Here is a 19,107-nt window from a genome sequence, read left to right on the forward strand (position 1 = left end):
GAGAAGGCTGAAAGTCATCTCCATATTAGGACTAATGAAACCCAACTTGTGGCTCTCCTTAATGAGCTTAAGTACAAACTCTTGGCATCACACACAGGCGAACGGTGACGGTGTCCTCCGTGAGAGTCAAGGAGACAACCTCAAATAACACAGACAGGGTGAAGAAGGTAAAGGAGAGGGGCGAATGATACGTAAGAAAAGTAGGGAATGAGAGAGTGATGGTGTCAATTGCTCCTGTTTTTTCCCCCTTCACATTAAGTGTCCTTGACATGGCTGTAATGATACTACTCTACCTCTTTGTCTGTTTTTAGCACTGCATTTATCTTAGATCTACACACGGCACATGCCGGGTGTTCATTGTAGGCACATCAGCCATTTGTTCTTAACATGATACTCACCTGAACTCCCCACTGGACTTTTGCCCTTAACCTGGAATATTATTCTGTCTCCTCATTAGCAGCACAGAGTACTAAACCTCCAGGTAAATTATCAAACTGCTAAAACCACAATCAATCTCTCACATTTAAAGATTCATTGTGCTCAAAAATGCCCTCATTCAGTCACTCGGCTCCTGTAGGATGTTGGGACACTTTGATCTCTCTCCGTCTTTCATCACTGACACAAATACCCTCACATTCTGCTGTTTATGTTGCTGATTTATTGGGATCAGAGACAGGCTCACAGGGGATATCCAGCATTGAGATTCAGGACCTTTTATTATGATCTGCTCTACAGTGTTCACACAATAGGTTTTCATATATCAAAAGAGACTAATAATAAAAAAAAAAGAATGAAATCTATAGCAGGTGTGTCTCCTCAGATTACTACTGTTTGAAATGTACTCTCATAACATCTTTGAAGAGACATGTTAATGGCAGACCTCCAAAAAATGTATAATAAAGCCAAATGTAACCTTTGGAAGGATTTTCTTGTCAGCTGACAGCTTAGCAGGAGACTGTGCTGTAGATCAAAGTGGTCCAAGAATGAATTCCAGCATTTAAGAGTAAAGACACAATGCCAAATATTTTAGATTTAGAACGCAAGAAGAAACACACATTAAGACTTCAGTGAATATAATATAGTCACCAGTTTGCACTTCTGCCGTTTAGCACCAGAGGGCATTACACCTGAGGGATAGCAGCATTAGAAACAAGGGAACGTTAAACAGAGACGAGACTGGCATTTCTTTCATGCACTTTTACTGTAGGAGCCCTGTAATTTATTTAAAATTACTATGTAACTATATTTAACTACAAATACTTAAAAGGTAGGCACACTAAAATAGGGAGTAACAAGTCAGGTTTTTATAGGAAACTAAGATATATAAAAATACTATAAGTAAATTAAAATACTGTGTAAGTGTAATTTCATGGTAATTTTACAGAAAAACAAAACAATATTTCCCCCATCTTTTTTGGGAGGTCATAATATGGAGTGGAATAACCTTGGCGTTTTACATCTTTATCTTTCTTTTTCTTTTCTTTGTTTGCATCTTTTTTGAATATTCCTTATGTTGACGTGTATTGTGGATGTTCCATTATTTAAATGTCCTGTTATTTTACCAATAAAAATGTGATAAAGACTCTTCTTGCTTACAATCTTACAAGAAAACATGAATGGCACAACTTGCAGATATTTGTGACCTAATTGTGGAGCCAAGCAGTGGCGGATCTACAAAGTTTTACATAGGGGGGCAAAGGAGGGGCGAGAGGTTGAGGCAGGGTGGCACATACCTCTTCTGAAGTAGTGAAAATCCCATATATGTTAATGGAGTCAACAACATATAAACAAAAACACTTTAAAACAATTTATTGTATCATTATCTCTTCTAAGAAAACAAAGACAATTTTAGGTGGGTAATTTTAGACAATTAGTTTTTACAAGTATTTTAAAGACATAAAAGGAGGGCAAGGCTCTACAGCTTGGGGGCAGTTGCCCCACCCCCTGTATATCCGCCCCTGAAGCCAAGTCTAACCTATTTTTTTGTTTGTTTTTTTCACAATCACTGTTCAACAGTAATTTTCAAAAGAAGTGTACAGAAAATGGGAGGGTCTTCATTGTGTATAACACCTTAAAATCACGTAAGGGTTAGGTTACAGTATTATTGTTTATTTCCTGTTAAAACCTGACTTGTTTCCCACATATTCTAGTGTACCTAACTTTAAGAATTTGTAGATATGTATAATTACATTGTAACTTCTAATAAAATACATTGAAATTCTGTTCATTTATTGGGTAATTACGCCATCAGTCGTGGGTCATATTAAAAAATTTTATCTAAAGTTTTCTTACCACAAATCACAGTAATATGCAGAACTCCTTTACACGTGCTCCCCCAAAAGTCTCATTAAGCTGGGCCCAGACATTAAAATTCAGCCTCAGCTCTAACTATTGTAAAGCTTTCGTGTCTTCAAGCACATTGCACCAGGGTGAATCACCAACTCTTCACAGTGCAGATAATACAGCAGAAACAACACCCTCATTCACAGTAACACAGTGGAAATCTTTGAGGCACCGTGGTTACAGATAACCAACAAGCATACAATCATAAATTAGAAATGCATTAAGATGATACACATAAAATAGATGGGCTTTGTTCATATGTTTGTAAGTGGAATTAAATGCTTATGTGCATGGGTTTTTGTGTGTGGAGAATTCTTTTTGTTGGGAATTTGGTACAATGTCCCAGCAGCTCCACTAGAGGGCGAAAGAGAGCCAACTGAAATGTTAGGTCTCCATCGCAAAAGTACTTTCTGCTTCATAGACAGTGTCACATTGTAGCTTTTGGCATAAACATAGTGAGTGATTAAAACATCTTGTGTGTTTACAAACTTCAAGTGACTTTTTATCAGTAAAAGTGCCCCATCGTCCCTGCTGAGCTTGCTTGCATGCAAAACACCAGCATGGATGTTTTGCATGAGCTGCACAACAAAGTGAAATAAAGGAAGCAGCCAATTGTACATTTTAGATATGGAGACAGTCGCAGTCAATTTGGTGATGAAATAAAGATAATAAAAAAGACCACATAAGGCAGGGTGAGTTTGCTGTATGGATGATAGTTCCCTGAAATCAGAGCTGATGTTTTGATTGCTTTTTGGAACCATTTCTTCTCCCTTACAAACATCCAGGGTGTGTTTGTTTTGCATAGTCAAGCTAAGTTATGTTTGAGTCAGTGGATGCGAGGCACTGGGTGCAGCAGGGTCATGTGCTCTGCTCCGTTGAAAGGCAGACGCTGAGTGGAGTAGTGGTGCACCACCTCTGGGATGCTGGGGAACACGCAGCTGCTCTGATCCAGGGTGTAGCCATTTTCTTTCGTTTGGGCAACAATTATATGAACGCATCCCTGACTGGTCCTGACTCACACACACACACACACACACACAGGAGAGGAAAAGAAAAACAAGATTTGACTGCGCAGCCGAACATCCAAAACTGATAACAGATGGACAAAACCAGCAGTAGTCTGTCTCTCTTCCCTGTTCAGCTTTGCACTTTAAGTGGGAATCTTAGTTTCAAATTAGTTACTGAAATATAAAATATGAATAAAAATATGTGTATCCTGTATATGAAGTGTAACTTGGATATATTTACTTATAAATCAGCTTCATCTGCTGATCATCTGCCTCCATTGCACCCTATCCCTATGCTCTTTTGTCAACATTCTCTACGTCCTCCTTCACTACATCCATGAATCCTCTGATGTGCTTCTCTTTTCCTCCTCCCTGGTAGCTCTATATTCAACATGAAGCCATTCTGCTCACATATAAAGATATAATTTTAAGCAAAAACGTAGAACAGTCTTAACAAGCTTAATTAAATTATATACTTCAAGCTCTTTAGCTTAGGATCTTACTTATTTTAATCTTGTGATACATCAATGATTCATGTGAATTAGGTAAGCAACATTTCAGCTCTCCACACAGTGTCAATGCACTTTCAGACTGCACTCACTTGAGGGCGATGGAGTACTTGCTGTTGTCCGACTCGCTGTTCCGGACCAGGAAGCTGGCCTCTTTGCAGGAGTGCAGCTGAAACTCCGCCTCCTGCCGAGTCACACAGCCATGGTACCAGCTGAGACAGAGGGTGGGAGCGAGGGAGATGTCATTTCATCTGCAACTGATTATGTGTAGGTCCTCATTTTATGCAACTCCTTGGAAATGAGCATTACTCTTACATAACACAAAAATTTATTAGTGCTCAGGAGTGAGATTTATAGCCAGAATAAGAAACAGATGCACACTGTGACCATGAAATTCCTGGAGAAACTGTTTTATGTGTCTATGAGGAACATTCCCCACTGTGAGGTACAACTCCGATTCTGCCTCACTTCATTTGTCAAGATTCACATTAATAAAATGAAACATTTACTATCCTGGTGCAACGAGTACATAAGAACCTCCTCACCTCTGTTTTTCCAGTGGCAGGGAGGGGTCCACGGAGCAGGCCTCGGTTTCAGAGCTGCTGCTGGAGGTAGAAGATGGCAGCAGGGCTGGCAGAGAGGATCTCAGAATCTTTTGGGTCCAGCTTTTCTGCCTCCGATGCTGATGCTGATGCTGGGCTGGTGGATGTTGGGGCTGTCTAGTAAGTGTAGGGTGAGGCGTCTCATCTTTGGTGGTGCGATCAGAGCTGTCAAACTGTGCTAGGGGAAGACGAGCACCACGAGAAGATAAGAATTTATGTAAAGAAACAGCTGACTGCAGTTTGAACTGGGTGCAGAAGCCTCCCGTCAATATAAAATAATAACACAGACTTTGATGCTGCTACATGATGCTTTTCAGTATGCAGTTGGTCTATGCAGTAATAAAATATAAATGTGAGGCTAGTGCTGGCTGGTTCACATTTATCTAGTTGGGTTGTAGAAACACTGTTTCTATAAAGAAACTGGTTGAAAAGTGGAGCAAAGTCGACTCAGGAGTGCACAGATGCACAAATGTATGTTATTTTGGGGGGGGGGGTCTTGCTGTTGGCTTTTATTGCATGGCTATAGTATGAGAAGACATGAATAAATTCTACTGTACCTGATAGGGTTTTAACAATATGCTCCTTCTTCCACTCCCAGGGTAGCTCATACTCAGTGGAGGGACGAGTGTCCAGCTCTGGCCGCGTGATTGCCGTCTTCTCGCTGTCGCCACCTTCCTCGTACGGGATGTCATAGATCTGTACGGGGGCAGGATGAGCTTCATCTGCTGTTGCCTCACTCCCCTCCATCACCGCACACACCTTTAGCAGGTCTTTAGATCCTCGACGTCTGATCTCTAGAAAGCAAGAGATTAAAATATAATCAGACATAAGCACCTGGACCTGGAGAGGAAGGCTGCAGTGATGCATCACCTCCAGTAGCTGAATAAGGAAGATGGCATCAGTGAATGGCAACAGCTGTGGGCTGGAGACTGAAAAAACACTGGAGCAGTTAGCATCAAATCTCTGGACCAAAAACTACAATAAAAGGAGTCACTGCTGCCATAGTGACCATGACGTCCACAAAAACTCATCAAGAAGGGCATAGAGATTCATTCTTAATCATTTGTTATTACAACTACTAATCTGTAAATATCCTTAATCCATAAATCAATGCTAATAAGTTGCATTTGAATAGATTTTGGTCCATAACATGACTTATGATATGTTCCAGTGATTTGAATGGATTATTCAGGTTCAGAGACATGCACTGGACAGCTGCACTTTACATCAAGTTTACAATGCTGCCTTTTAATGTATTGTGTATATCTATTTATTGTGTGTGTGTGTGTGTGTGTGTGTGTGTGTGTGTGTGTGTGTGTGTGTGTGTGTGTGTGTGTGTGTGTGTGTGTGTGTGTGTGTGTGTTTTAAGCAGAGAACTACCACACAGAGATTTATTATGTGCAATAAAGAATAATTAAATCTTTGAATCGTGATATCGTCTTATTTTGTTATGTCAGTGTTAACAAGTGAAAATCTGAAGTAATTTCAATTGAGTTTTTTATTCATATGTGCCAATTCACAACAACAAACACGTTAAGGCAGCTTAAGCCATTTTCAAAAGAGTAGAAAAAGGTTATTATTGCAAAGAGTCCTGCTGCGTTTTAGAGCAAGGTTGAAAGTTATTACACTTTCATAAAATAAAACAGCGACCTTCAGGGGAAAAAACAGAAGCCGTTACATTTCACGTTAAAGAGGGCAATGCATTTAATGACTGAGACAAGTGTTTACCACTATTAATTTAGCCGGCTACATAAATCAGGGGCCATGAGAGAAGGGTGTTTACCATTTTTGCTAATCATGCTCAAATTGAGTTTAAAGCAACATCACGACTAGATGTAAAATAACTGTAAAATCTATGTAATATATTTTGTTCTAGTCACTGAGATCAGCTGCCAACTAAAGATTAATTAGGATGCTGTATACTGAGTCACAGTATTGTGCACTGCTTACTTCCTCAGTATGATTTGAGACTCTTAAACTGACTCATTCACATCATCACATCCTCAGTAGACTTCTCTGATGAAGTGTGGAAGTCGCACAGCCACTCACCAGACTAGAAGCTACTACAGCAATAAAACATTTTCTCATTCACAGCGGGCTATTGTGAGTAACTCTTTCAGTTTAAACAATGGACTGATGGAAGGAAAGGTCAGGGGAGCATGTGATTGGACGACTGGTCACCAGTCCTCCTTGACGCTGGGAAGTTTTGATTAATGGTCCGACAGCTCCATATGGGGGTTTAAACAAAACTGTGTCATAAATGCGGGGGGAGCGCACTGAGGGCAAACTTCCTTTTTAATGAATAGTACCAGGAAACAGAGGCAGGAAAGAGGAAGCAGGAACAGGAAACTACACCCATTGTCCAGATGGGGTACAGAGAGAGCGCTACGGGAGTGAGTTCATGTTCTCACTGCGCTGCCTGGAGAGACTCAAAATGGGAATGCTGTCAGTCACAGGAGGACCCTGTGGGAGTAAAGACCAGAGCATCCTGATCAAAGTCTTACCGGTTATCATTTGCTGTGCATCGTACGGCTCCATGTAGCCATCGTTCTCACCAACCCTCTCTGCCTCCCTTTGCTCTCTGGTTTTCTGAGCATCAAAAGGATCCGCATAGTCCTCAAGGATAATGACCTGGTTAAAAACACAGTGAAATCATTCTTTTTTCATGTGTAATTAGATTCTTTAAACACAAAATAAGGTTTTCAGAATAAAGTTTGACAAGGGTCAAGGAAAAACTGTAGGAAAGCCCAAGCAGTAATCTTATATAGACAAAGAAAATGCAGATGTTGTCAGCTGATGATCACAATTAAAACATTTAAGGGATGCAGGTCTATTTATAATAATCAATAATCAAGAAAGTTGGACAGGCTGAATGAACAGGACACACCAACCTGAGCAGAGGTAACAACATAATAAATTGTCTTATAGCAGGTGCTAAATATAATGTCATCCATCATCTCTAGCATGAAATACAGCTCAAACTAACAATGCTTTCATTAAAACTTGGCCTTGAAGCCATTTTCATACTTTTTTTGTCTATAAAATGTCAAAAATAGTGAAAAATAACCTTTACACTGTATCCTGTCAGAGCCTCTTTTTTTCTTTTGGGAGAACAAAAGTTTGATAGTACTCCTTTTTAATAAGAACAGATGTCAACATAAAATATTTAATACAAAGAAAAAAGTTACAACAGATCCTAAAATTTGAAGATAAGCAGAAAAAACTAAGCATTTTCCAGATGTTTTTTCTTGTGATAAAATTTAGTCTCAGCTTCCCTGAAGACACTGGGAACGAGGTATTAAATTAACTTCAGTAAACAGCGAGACAGGCTTCAGTTAGAAGAATATTTAATGTCTTGTTTTACACATTTACTGAAGTCTATTGTCTCTGCATATTTACTTAACCTCAATTATTCTGCTGCATCAATCACACGCGAGTGTCCTGTCACCTTATCAGTGACACAGAATTTCTTGTTTATTTTACAAGCCATGAGAGACAATGGCAGGCTGTAAAAACTGCCTCCCTAAAATCACTTCCAGCTGCCTTTGGAGTTTGAATAAAGGTGAAAAAACTCAGCCTGACAAGTGTAAATGAGCAAACCGACAGCTGTTAATGGGTTTAGATCAGAAGGATTCAGCAGGACAAAGTAGTGCAGATGACAGCACAAGTATACAGACATATGAAGCCTTGATCAAGTTTTATACTCTTCCTCCCTGTGAAAAAAGGCATCATTTTTTTTTCATTAAATGGGAGAACAAAAGTTTAGATGTGCAAGACTAGAACTACAAGAACTTGACTGATCAAACCCAGCAGCAACTGCAAATGTCTTTTTTTTCTTATCATCTTTTCCCTCACTTTTCTGTGATTCTGTGGGGTTTTTTTAAACTGAGCTGGAGGGCACTTGGGTTAACGCCTGAGTGTCAAGTAACCTCTGCTTTTTATAACATGATAGCCATTACTGGAGGGAGGGGATGAATGTAGTAAGAGAGAGGGATGAGGTAGAGGGAGGAGCTGAATAAAAGGACATCACTGAGCCATATCGCATGCACGAGAGGGAGGTGAAGGCCTCACATCTGACCACAGCTTTGTTTTCAAGGTGGGGAAGATGGGCGCATGGGCGAGGGGTGGAGAGGAAGAGAAAGAGAGAGAGGCGGAAAGAGAGGAGGAGGAGGAGAGGACACAATGGGAAGCAGAGACAAAGGGGGATGGGAGAAAACAAAACAATAATATCAATTTTCAGAGCCGACTCAAATCTGTTGGCCGACTTTGTTGCCAACAGATTTGATGACTTTCAGTGTAGAGTTTGCTTACGAGGTGCAAACAGATGGTTTAGATCCACTGCTGCTACATCTGTGTCAGTTAAAGTTATTCCACAACTGCTTGAAAAGTTTGTATAACTCAGAATATAATAAGATTTTATTATACTAGTATAATTAGGCTGAATAAAGTACAGAAACAAACAAACACCGCAAGCAGATGTTATTTTTTCAGATTATTGTGGATCACTGGTGTAATGTATCAGTTAAGTTGGAACTAATTCTTATAATTTATTGTTTAATATAATAAAAATAAATGCTCTTAAGGCCCATTAGAGGTCTGTGTGCAATCTTAATCTGAAAAGCAACGAAATGAATTAATGACATAATGAAATACTATACTCTGGATACAATTATTAAGTATTTAATAGCTTTTAGTGGCCTATTTAATTTTCCATCTAAATGAACCAACAGCTGCTGCACCCTGAAAATATAATGGGGGGGGGGGGCTCTTTTAATTAGCTAGTCTTCACTCTTTTCCAATTATTTTCAAACTACACAACAACACGATTTAAATCAGATGGGGTTTTTTAAAGATCCATATCCCAGAAGCAATATTTATCTGATAGGGCAGCTTACAGGGAGGGTTAAACCTTCTAAATCTGAAAGGGGAACTTACGGTTTCTGTTTTGCACTGGGCTGCTTTCTCCGCCTCAGGTGCCACTGCGCTGGTGATGGTACCGCTGTTGAAGCTGGGACTCTTGTCCTGCTTGTCCACTCTGATCAGCCGACTGATGTATGCGTTGGCAGACGGAGAGCTCTTAATGGATCTGGGCTGCTCATCAAACACCGGCTCTGCTTTGGAGTTCTTGCGACTTTTCCCAGACAGGAGGTTGTCCCACACTTTCCCATCTTTCGGAGAGCTCACGCCGTTTCTACTCAACTCTATAGCCGAGTTTTTTCGGTTTCTTCCGGACAGGAGAGACCCGACTCCTCCACCTACTCCTCCTCCTCCGCCTGTGCTATCCGCGGAGGAGTTTTTGCGATGGCCCGTTTTGGAGGCCGGCGCTTTGGTACCGATGCTCGCCATCAGACCTGCTTTATTGGCTCTCGGCTGCGTGCCTGATTCGGAGACTGAGCGGATCCTGTCGGTACCATTCTTCAGGTTCATGGGGAACTCTTTGAACCACTTTGCCATTGTAACTCGGATGGAAACCTCCAAACCTCTCTGCCTGTTCCGGCACTTTGTATCTCCATACACCAGGGCCCGAGAGACGCACCTTTAGAAATCACAGCCTTTCTAACAAAAGACTTCCGCTGCTTTATTCTAGGATACAGTCTGTGTCGACTGGATCTCCTCACCTCAGTTTAAAGCATGTCACAAAAGCGTGTAAGCGAATAGATCTCTTCTTAAATCTTCAATTTCGAATAAAAAAAAGTTTCTCCTGCCTGTTTGGCAGGCAGTAACAAATACCTCAATTTTATCCCATCTGTGATCTCTTAAAACTGTTCCCTTTTCTACTCTGAGGAAAAGTTTATTCCCTTTGAATGAAGAGATGTCTCTGGAGAGGGATGATCCGAAAGAATGTCAGGGTTTTCTTGATTCTGATTTGTGGTCCCATTCCCAGGGTGGCTTTTCTGAGTTTAAAAACTGTCCACTGTTTCACTGACCCTCCTGGATGTGCCTGGAGTGTGGAAAGGAGGGGGTATCTGAGGTCTAGAAGGGGGAGCCAGGACATGGTAGGCGGTGATAAGCCTTTAATTGTAGACAGCGTGGAAGAATATCCATTTTAGGAATTTAGAGAGTCATGTGTCCAGGTAGCCGAACAAGGAGACTGACACTTCAATTATTCTTTATAGATCTTATTTTAAAGGCCTCTATTTTAATATGGAAATGAAGCAACAGAAGCATAAATGCTTCATAAAATTGTGTTTTTATTATAGATTCTACATTTCACAGTGCAGAGTGACACTTCCATTTATACATTTTCTTTTCATGACGAATTTTCATAAAACTGACAGATGCAGTTGAATATTATATTTAGGTCATTATTAACATTTAATCTTAATAAAAAAATAAGAATTATATACATAAACATTGACAAACAAGAACTGAATTCAACCATGTGATTTTTTAACTGTTTTTCATTATTATTTACACAAAGTAAACACCGCAGGGTTAATTCCTCATCCTAAGTACTCCACAAAACGATCCCTGTGACAGATATATATTTTTTATTTTAAATATTTGAGCTGGCCCTTGCTTTTTTTTAACCTAGTTAAGGTTACAGTTATTGTGCAGATGTGACCTCAGGTAAATCGTAAAATATTATTCGTATAACTTCTGTGGCAAATAAACTGGATTTGTGTTGGTTTTCTATGCGGTTCCCCACTTAGTAGGTCCTGTACAGAACTGTATAATGGCTTTTGTGTTCAAAGTATCCGTATTTTTTATACAATATTGGTGAATGATCATCAATATGCCACTTAATAACGTACTTAATTAACAACTTCTACTTAAGATGTGCATCACTACTTTAACTGTACAGGGTATCGTTGAAAAATGGTCCGTTCTAGGCCGCTTCACCTACGTCAATCAAAGGTGTGTACATATTCTATAGATTCAAATAATAAGGATATCGAGGATAATAGTGATAATTCTTCTGATACAACATCTTAAACTCTCATGTGTTATGCAATACAAGTGGTCTTTTAAGAGAAATTCTTATATGTACGCTTTATAGTTTTTACGGATACCTTTCGACACCCCCATATTGGTTTTGAGATAGAACCTTCCACGGTGCGCGATACTCTCGCTTTATCCCTCTTTGTCCGGTTGCGATAGAAGGCCATGATAATTATGGCAAAATTTGCGTTTTTGAATGAATTATAGTTGAATGGTGAAACCGACAAGCATACACCGTGTGACGACTGGTTTGCTGGCAATGACACACCAGAGATTTTCAATTTAAAGGACAGCAGAGCGAGCAACGGAGAAAGGGTACAGTTTGCTTCCAAGACAGTCTGCAAGATGGCTATTAGTAGCATGCTAACGTTAGCTAGTAAGCTAATGTTAGCAAAGTAAACAACAGCTTTTTTTTTCAAAAACATAACCGATTTCTTTAAGTCATAAATGCTTTGATGAGTGAAATTGAGTGCATATGTTCACACTTGGATGTAGAAAGCTGAACCACGCTCTCGGATTTTTTGTCGCTACTAGCTAGCCACACTGAGTAACGTGGCTAGCTAGTTAGCCAAGGTAGTAACTAGCTTGCGTTAGCTAGCTGGTCATAGCTACACATCTGTAAGTGATCATTGAGAGAGAGGGAGGGGGTTGCTCTGTAACTTGCTGCTTGTACTGGCAGGCAGAGCCAGGTATCAAGCAACCAGTTTCACTCAGCTAGTAGAAACTGGCTTGCAAAAAAAACCGTGAACGTGCTCAGTCTTAAGTGACGGTGATTTGGTGACCAAAAACCCGGCGTGACAGACACCGTGGCCAAAGATTTGCAGCTGGAAAGGAGTTTGCAGACCTGGGCCAGCTTATCTAGTTACCACTAAGTGCCAGTTTATGTTGTGATGATATTAATGGTAGCGTTACTGACATGACCTGAAGGCAGAATCCACCTAGTCGCCCTATAGCTTTCAAGACGTCGTCATTTTTAACTTTTTTTTCTTGCATATGAACGGTGATTTGCCACTTCACCGACAGTCATATTAGCCAATGGCTGCCGACTCGGGGAGACTACAGGCGGGACAAGGAAAACGAAGCAGAGGTAGGAATTAATTTCACCCATCTCCAAATCAGATCGGAATCATCCATTACTGCGCTGCAATGGGCTGCACTGGTGCTGTTAGCAAATCCCTTCTCGCCTCCCCCATATGTAAACTTCACGACTGTCTCCGGTGGTGGCTGTTTCTCACAGAGTGGATCTGTGAACGGGGTTCATGTCTATCTTGCTATCAATGTACCTTCAATTCCGTTTCCTCGTTCTCATGTCTTCGTCTTTTCCTGTCTCCCTCATTGACCTTACCTCTTCTGCCTCTGTTTGCGGCCTCTCTCCCTCTTGCCTGGGTCATTTGGTCTGCCTGGGTCATTTGCGATTCAAGGCTTCATAACCTTGGTGATGATAACGCCTGGATGTTTAGCATCTTGTCCTCATGCCAGTCTATGTCCCATCATTGAATCCATCTCAACTGTTGGACTTGACAAAGAGGCCCTAGGTCTAAAGCTGCTCCAATCTGTCACTAAGGGGTATTGGCCAATCCAAATGTGATGCTGCTACAGTATGGTGGTGAACCAAAAGCATGAGACATGGATGCTGTGTTTGTTGTAACTTATGGTGTTTCCATCTTTCCACCCCTCCCTTTCATGTTTTTCTTTTTCAGCTTCACAGATGAAGAGCCCGGAGAAGAAAAAGGCAAGGAAATCCACGGCTCAGGTAAAAACTGTTAAAAGTTGATTCTGTTCATCTGGACGTAACTTTTTGAGTGGGAGAAACGTTTTGTCACTCGTTCAAGTGACAGGTTTCCCCAACCTAGACGGTTATTGGCGATCTGCAGTGTTGTGAAAAATTGTTTCCTGTGTTCCTGATTTTTTTATTTTATTTATTTTGCATATTTGCCATATGCAAATTTTTTTTAGATAATTAAACAAATTTTAATATTTGACAGATATAACCCAACTAAATTTAAAATGCTGTTTTTAAGAGATGATTTCTTTTCTTAGGAGAACAAAGCTAGCCGAAGTCTGCTGGAATTGTATTAAAAACAAACAAAGAAACAAAAACTAATTCTAAATCATTATTTAAATGTCATTAACCGCATATTTTGGAAAGTGGAGTTCAGTTTCTCTAGCAACACCCAAGCCTGATTACTGCCAAACCTGTTGAATCAAGAAATCACTCAAATATTGAGTGCCTGATTCTAAAATCAAGTAGGCCAAAAAAAAAGTCCATGATCTAAAGAAATAGCTGAGAAACAAAGTCTGTGACATCTATCAGCCTGTTCAAGTGAAACACGGTGACAGCCATTATCCACTAATGAAGAAAACTTTGAACGAGGGGACCCTTCCCAGAAGTGAGCAGCCTACCAAAATTACTTCAAGAACACATCGATGACTCATCCGGGACCTCAGTCACAAAAGAACCCAGAACACCATCTAAAGAACTACAGGTCTCACTTGTCTTAGTTAAGGTCAGAGTTCATGATTCAACAATAAGAAAGACACTGGGCAAAACAGTACCCATGGGAAAGGAGAAAACCACTGCAGACCACAAAGGCTTATCTCACATTTACCAAAAAACATCACCAAAGACTTTTGCGAAGGTATTCTGTGGTCTGATGAAAGAAACTGTTTTGGAAGGTTTGAGTCCTGTTACATCTGATGTAAAGCTAACACAGCATTTCATTAAAAAAAAAAACATTGTACCAGCAGGAAAACATGGTGGTAGTAGTGTGACGATCTGGGGTTGCTTTGCTGCTTGAGGACCTGGAGAAGCTGGCATAATTTAGGGAACCACAAAATACGAATGCCCTGAAACTCAAGCTCACTTTGGTTACGCAGCAGGAAAATGACCCAAAACACAGCAGCAAGTCCACCTCTTGCTGTTGTGCATGGTCAAAAACAGGTTTTGCAGTGGCCTAGTCAAAGTCTGTACTTGAATCTGAGTTATTTTAGCATGACCTTAAACAGGTTGTTTATGTTCAAAAACCTTGCCTTGTGTGTTACTGAATTAAAACAATTCTGCAAATAAGAGTGGGCCAAAATTCCTTCACATGTGATGTGAAAAACTCAATACCAGTTATCGCAAACACTTAATGGTGATAACTTAAAAAAACAAAATGCTCTTTTGTTTTTTTTTTGTTTTTTACAAAGATAACATGTTACAAAGATAACATGAGTTATCTTTGTATAATATTAAAACTTGTATGATTTAAAACATTTAAATGTGAAAAATATGCAAAAAATAAATCTGGAAGGGAACAAATACTTTTTCACAAAACTATATTTACATTGCTACAATAAAGAGAATGTTCTCAGTAAACAGGTTGACCTAAACATTTAATAGACTAAGAATTTAAATAATTGGTCTCATATAAGCAGCAAAAAAAGAAAGAATGCATTGTGTATTTTGTTCTCTGTTTCAGGCTGCGGGTTTCTCCCACCTCACTGAGTTTGCACCCCCTCCTACCCCCATGGTGGACCATCTGGTCGCCTCCAACCCGTTTGACGATGACTTTGCATCCCCATCCAGACCTGGTGGGGCAGGTGGACCAGGTGGTGCTCCATTTCTTCCCAGCCCAGGTGCCGGCGGAGGAGGTGGGTATGGAGGTGGAAGCAGAATGACTGGAGGTATGAACTTCATGGGAGGACCAGGAGGACCGGGCGGTGGCCAGCCTGGACGGAGGCCCCCATTCGGCCCTCCGTCTAATGCTGGACCCCACAACCAGCTAGGTTTTGGAATGCCTGGCTTTGGAGGTGGTGGGGGTGGAGGCGGTGGAGGTGGAGGCGGAGCGGGTGGCTTCCCTCCTGGTGGCCCCTCTCAGTTCAATATGCCACCCAGCTTTAGTCCACCTATGCATCCAGGGCCAGGATTCAATCCCATGTTGTCCCCAGGAGGTATGGGAGGACCTGGAGGAGGGGGGCCACCACACCCGCGATTTGGGATGCCTCCACAGCAGCACGGACAGGGTGGGCACCCATTTAACAGCCCTCCGTTACCTGGTGGTGGAGGCCCAAGGGGGCCCTTGCCTCCCATGGGAGGAGGTTTGGGTCCAGGGATGAACATGATGGGAGGCATGAGTGGTGGCCCGGGTGGCAATATGGTGGGAGGCTTGCCAGGAATGCCCCCTCAAGGACAGTTCCCGCCTTCACAGGATGGCCCTTACCCTGGCCCCAGCCCACCGGGGCCAGGCAACGAGGATGGAAAGAGCTTCGGTGGAGGTGGTGCACCACCTGGGCCTCAGCAGCAGCAACAACAACAGCAACAACAGCAGCAGCTTAACATGAATCCAAATGGCCCTCCTCCTAATAATACAACACCTGGGCCGCCTCCAAATTCTGGCCCACCTCAGCCTGGGGGTGGCTTCCCTGGCCACTCTGATGTCCAGCAGCCCAATGCCAGTACGCCTGTTCAGCCTCCGTCAGCACCACCACAGCCTAACCCCAACTCTTCTCCCACTGGTCCCTTGAATGGATCAGGTCAGCCCCAGCATCCAACACCAAGTCAGCTACAGCCCCCTAGCAATACAAACACCCCTAACTCTAACAACTCTACCCAGCAGCAGCAACAGTCAACCCCACCTAACTCTGCACCAGGCTCCACCCCTTACAACCAACAGAACAGCACTACTGGTACTGGGGGTCCCATGTCAAATACAGCCACCAATTCAGGTCAGAACAACATGACCAACAACAATGGCGGTAACACTCCCGGCAGCAACCCAAATCCCCCCTCTAATTCTACATCAACTCCAAACACCCAGTCTCCCCTGCCTTCTGGCCCTGCTGCCCCCTCAACCGGGCCCGGCTCTGGCCCTGGAAAACTCGGCAGCTCTGGGATGATTTTCCCTTGCGGTCATTGCATGGCAGAAGTGCACGACGACCAAGACGCCATCCTTTGCGAGGCGTCGTGCCAGCGCTGGTTCCACCGCGACTGCACAGGCCTGACGGAACCAGCATATGGGCTGCTGACTCGAGAGAGCGCTGCTGTTTGGGCTTGTGACTTCTGCATCAAGACCAAGGACATCCAGGCAGTGTTTGTGCGCCAAGGATTAGGCCAGCTGGTGGCAGCCAATGAGAGCTGAGGAGTAGAAAAGAGAGAGCAGCACTGATTTGGGGCGCCTACAGACAAATAGAGAGACTGATCTAACTGAATGACCTGTGTGTGTCTTGTCAGCTACTTGCCCAGCTTTCTCTTGACTATCCCTTTACTTGTTCACTACACAGAGAAACGCGCTCATCGACTTTCATGCTTATATATAGCACTTTGAGTGACTCTCGGCAAATTATTTTTTTCTCCTCTGCCCCACCTCCCCACCCCCTTCCTTCTTACAGGAGTCAAAACATGATGAATGTTAAAACTACACAGTCCTTCAGATCTCTAGCCTGCCAACCAGCAAAGCACTGACACCAACACACTACCTCACACAGTTTGTGACTGACTGGCACGGAAGCTCCCACTCTGACTGTGATTTACTCGATACACTCATGTGTCATATTGGTGATGACTTAAACAGACACACTTTAGGTGGGGAAGGCGAAGTTAAAATATTCCCACAACTGTGTACGGTGAGGCTAAATGAATAGAGGATACGTTATTTGACTCTCATCTTACTAAAACGCTTGAGTCTAGTACTGCCCTATCACATGTTAGCCTTTTTTCTTCTTCTTTTGTTTTACTGCAAGAAAGTGAATGAAAAAGGAGAAAAACATCACTATATTGCAGTGTAAAAACCTCAGCATCATGTGTATTGTGAAATCTTAAGTGTCAGCTGGGGTACGAATTTTTTTTAACAGTTCCTGCGCATCCACACACACACACTCTTTGGCTCTTACTTCTTGTATCATTTTATACCCAGTGCTGAATAATCCAAAGGAGACTCGGACGGAGATTTCATCCGCACTTCACAGAGGATCATGCTGTCGAAATAGTTGTAAATATTAGGACAAAACATTTGTCTGGATCTTCCATCAGCTGTGAACATGTCGCAGACTCTGCCAATGATCAAAATAATGAGTTGAAGTCGTGCGTCTCGGTGATATGACGTTTTGTTTTTATACAGTGCGTTTGAGTCGGCTGTTTTATTTTTATCTCTGCAGTACATCATAAATTGTGAAATCAGTGCTTTTGGGTGGTGTTGGCATAGCAAGTAGTGACATCATGTCATATCAGATGTGCATAGTCCTTTTTCAAAAAAAAAAAAAAAAATGAAAAAAAAAATCAAGATGGGCGAGGGGGGTGCATGTGAGCCAATGCAGTAAGTGTCTGATTTGTTGATGTTTATATTCTGGTTTCTGAACTGCAGGAGACCTTAAAGTAGACCAAATAACAAAAGAACGAAGAAAAAAAATACCCATTTTTCACTTTTCTGGAGCAGTATAAGATGTTTCTCTTTCTTCTCGCTTTCCTTAATTTTCTTTAATCAATGTCCAAGTTGCCTTTCTTTTCTTGCTCTCAGCTGTTCCCTTTTATTTTGTACTGGTATTCGTGCTGTGCTCTTGTTCTGCTCTGGTGCCTCCTGGTGGAACCTGGAGGAACCAGAGAGTCCTATACCCGGTGGGGAACAGAAAGGTACTGAACTCTTGAAGTAAAGACAGATTTTTTTGTACTTGTCCATGTCTGTTTTTATTCCCATTTTTAACTTTTATCTGCTAATCATTCTATTAAAATGATTAGAAAACGCAACAATGTTGTTTGCTGTAAATGCCGAGTTAACGGTGCTTCTTTAATATTTGTGTGGCTTTATTAATGGTTTGTTCAGCTGGGATTATTACATTATTTTGTTAAGCCTTTATTAATGGATGAATAACTGATTCGTAATACTATTGTGACTCAAAAAACACTTAATGTCTAATTTACTAATTTGCAAGTATTCTGAAAAATAGCAATAATGAAATCAGATTCCTTAAAATATTTTTCTCCTTTTAATTAGTTCAAGTTAGAACCAATTACTACATTCATAAAAAGGGAAATGTTTAAAGCAAATTATCTTAATATTTGAAATAATTAGCTTTATACAGTTTTCATAGGACTGTGTAGTCCCCTGAAAAACTGTACTACATTTGGCAGCATTAATTAAATAACATCATTCTTTTCTTTTTCAGCCATTCTGTTGTAGATTTGCTGGTGTGCCCAGTTTAGGTTGAACACATTTGGCTGTAGAATATTTTGGTATACAGAAGGGTACTCTGTGGCTGCAAAGCAAGCCCAAAACATCACACCTCCAGCACTATGCTTGACAGTTGGTAGGAGGTAGTTGTGCTGATATGCTGTGAATTATGGCCAAACATCTACTTTAAACTCATCTGTCCAAAGGACATTGTTCCACAAGTCTTGCAGTCTGTTCCGATCCATCTTTGCAAACCTAAGTTGTGTTGCTTTTTGCCTTTCTTCTGGCATCCTTCCAAAAAAATTCATAGTTGTTCAGTCTTTTTTTTTTTTTTTTTAATTGTACTATTATGTCATTTAACATTCTAACCGAGGCCCTGGGGTTTTTATTGTCCTGGATTTCTTGGTCTGACCATGGGTTAAATTTGCTGGCACATCCGCTCGTGGGAAGACTGGCAGCTGTCCTGAATGTTTTGCACTTGTGAATAATCTTAGTGCAGAACAATGGACTTAAAATTGTATGGCGATGGCCTTATAACCCTGATGGGCAGAAACATTGG

The 19,107-nt window shown here is 41.4% G+C and overlaps 2 protein-coding genes across 4 annotated transcripts; one reads left to right on the top strand and one right to left on the bottom strand.

Annotated features, from left to right (window-relative positions):
* Positions 1–1,794: 1,794 nt before the first annotated feature.
* Positions 1,795–10,393, bottom strand: LOC101474841 (SH2 domain-containing adapter protein E). The gene is made up of 6 exons (XM_004549077.4): positions 9,397–10,393; positions 6,966–7,092; positions 5,019–5,255; positions 4,405–4,639; positions 3,952–4,071; positions 1,795–3,353 (listed from the first exon to the last, which is right to left on the bottom strand). Exons 1-6 carry the CDS (start codon positions 9,913–9,915, stop codon positions 3,170–3,172), a joined length of 1,422 nt encoding a protein of 473 aa, XP_004549134.3. The 5' UTR covers positions 9,916–10,393; the 3' UTR covers positions 1,795–3,169.
* Positions 10,394–11,515: 1,122 nt separating this feature from the next.
* On the top strand, positions 11,516–18,043 carry pygo2 (pygopus homolog 2 (Drosophila)). 3 transcript variants are annotated; one of them, XM_004549079.4, is made up of 4 exons: positions 11,516–11,718; positions 12,427–12,490; positions 13,104–13,156; positions 14,865–18,043. In XM_004549079.4, the coding sequence occupies exons 2-4, from the start codon at positions 12,439–12,441 to the stop codon at positions 16,521–16,523; spliced, it is 1,764 nt and encodes a 587-aa protein (XP_004549136.1). In that variant the 5' UTR covers positions 11,516–11,718; positions 12,427–12,438; the 3' UTR covers positions 16,524–18,043. The 3 variants fall into 3 exon arrangements, with proteins under 3 accessions (XP_004549136.1, XP_004549135.1, XP_004549137.1); XM_004549078.4 differs by having other exon boundaries at positions 11,516–12,490; XM_004549080.4 differs by lacking the exon at positions 12,427–12,490.
* Positions 18,044–19,107: the final 1,064 nt, after the last annotated feature.

Source organism: Maylandia zebra, linkage group LG22, assembly GCF_041146795.1.
Source record: "Maylandia zebra isolate NMK-2024a linkage group LG22, Mzebra_GT3a, whole genome shotgun sequence".
NCBI classification, from domain to species: Eukaryota; Metazoa; Chordata; class Actinopteri; order Cichliformes; family Cichlidae; genus Maylandia; species Maylandia zebra.

Excerpts from the sequence above, each read along its gene's own strand:
- LOC101474841 (XM_004549077.4), bottom strand. The coding sequence starts at position 9,915 with ATGGCAAAGTGGTTCAAAGAGTTCCCCATGAACCTGAAGAATGGTACC. Across the intron at positions 7,093-9,396 it reads CCCAGTGCAAAACAGAAACC|GTCATTATCCTTGAGGACTA; the intron begins GTAAGTTCCCCT and ends GTTTTTAACCAG. Across the intron at positions 3,354-3,951 it reads AAGTACTCCATCGCCCTCAA|GACCAGTCAGGGATGCGTTC; the intron begins GTGAGTGCAGTC and ends TGTGTGAGTCAG.
- pygo2 (XM_004549078.4), top strand. The coding sequence starts at position 12,439 with ATGGCTGCCGACTCGGGGAGACTACAGGCGGGACAAGGAAAACGAAGC. Across the intron at positions 12,491-13,103 it reads ACAAGGAAAACGAAGCAGAG|CTTCACAGATGAAGAGCCCG; the intron begins GTAGGAATTAAT and ends TTTCTTTTTCAG. Across the intron at positions 13,157-14,864 it reads CAAGGAAATCCACGGCTCAG|GCTGCGGGTTTCTCCCACCT; the intron begins GTAAAAACTGTT and ends TCTCTGTTTCAG.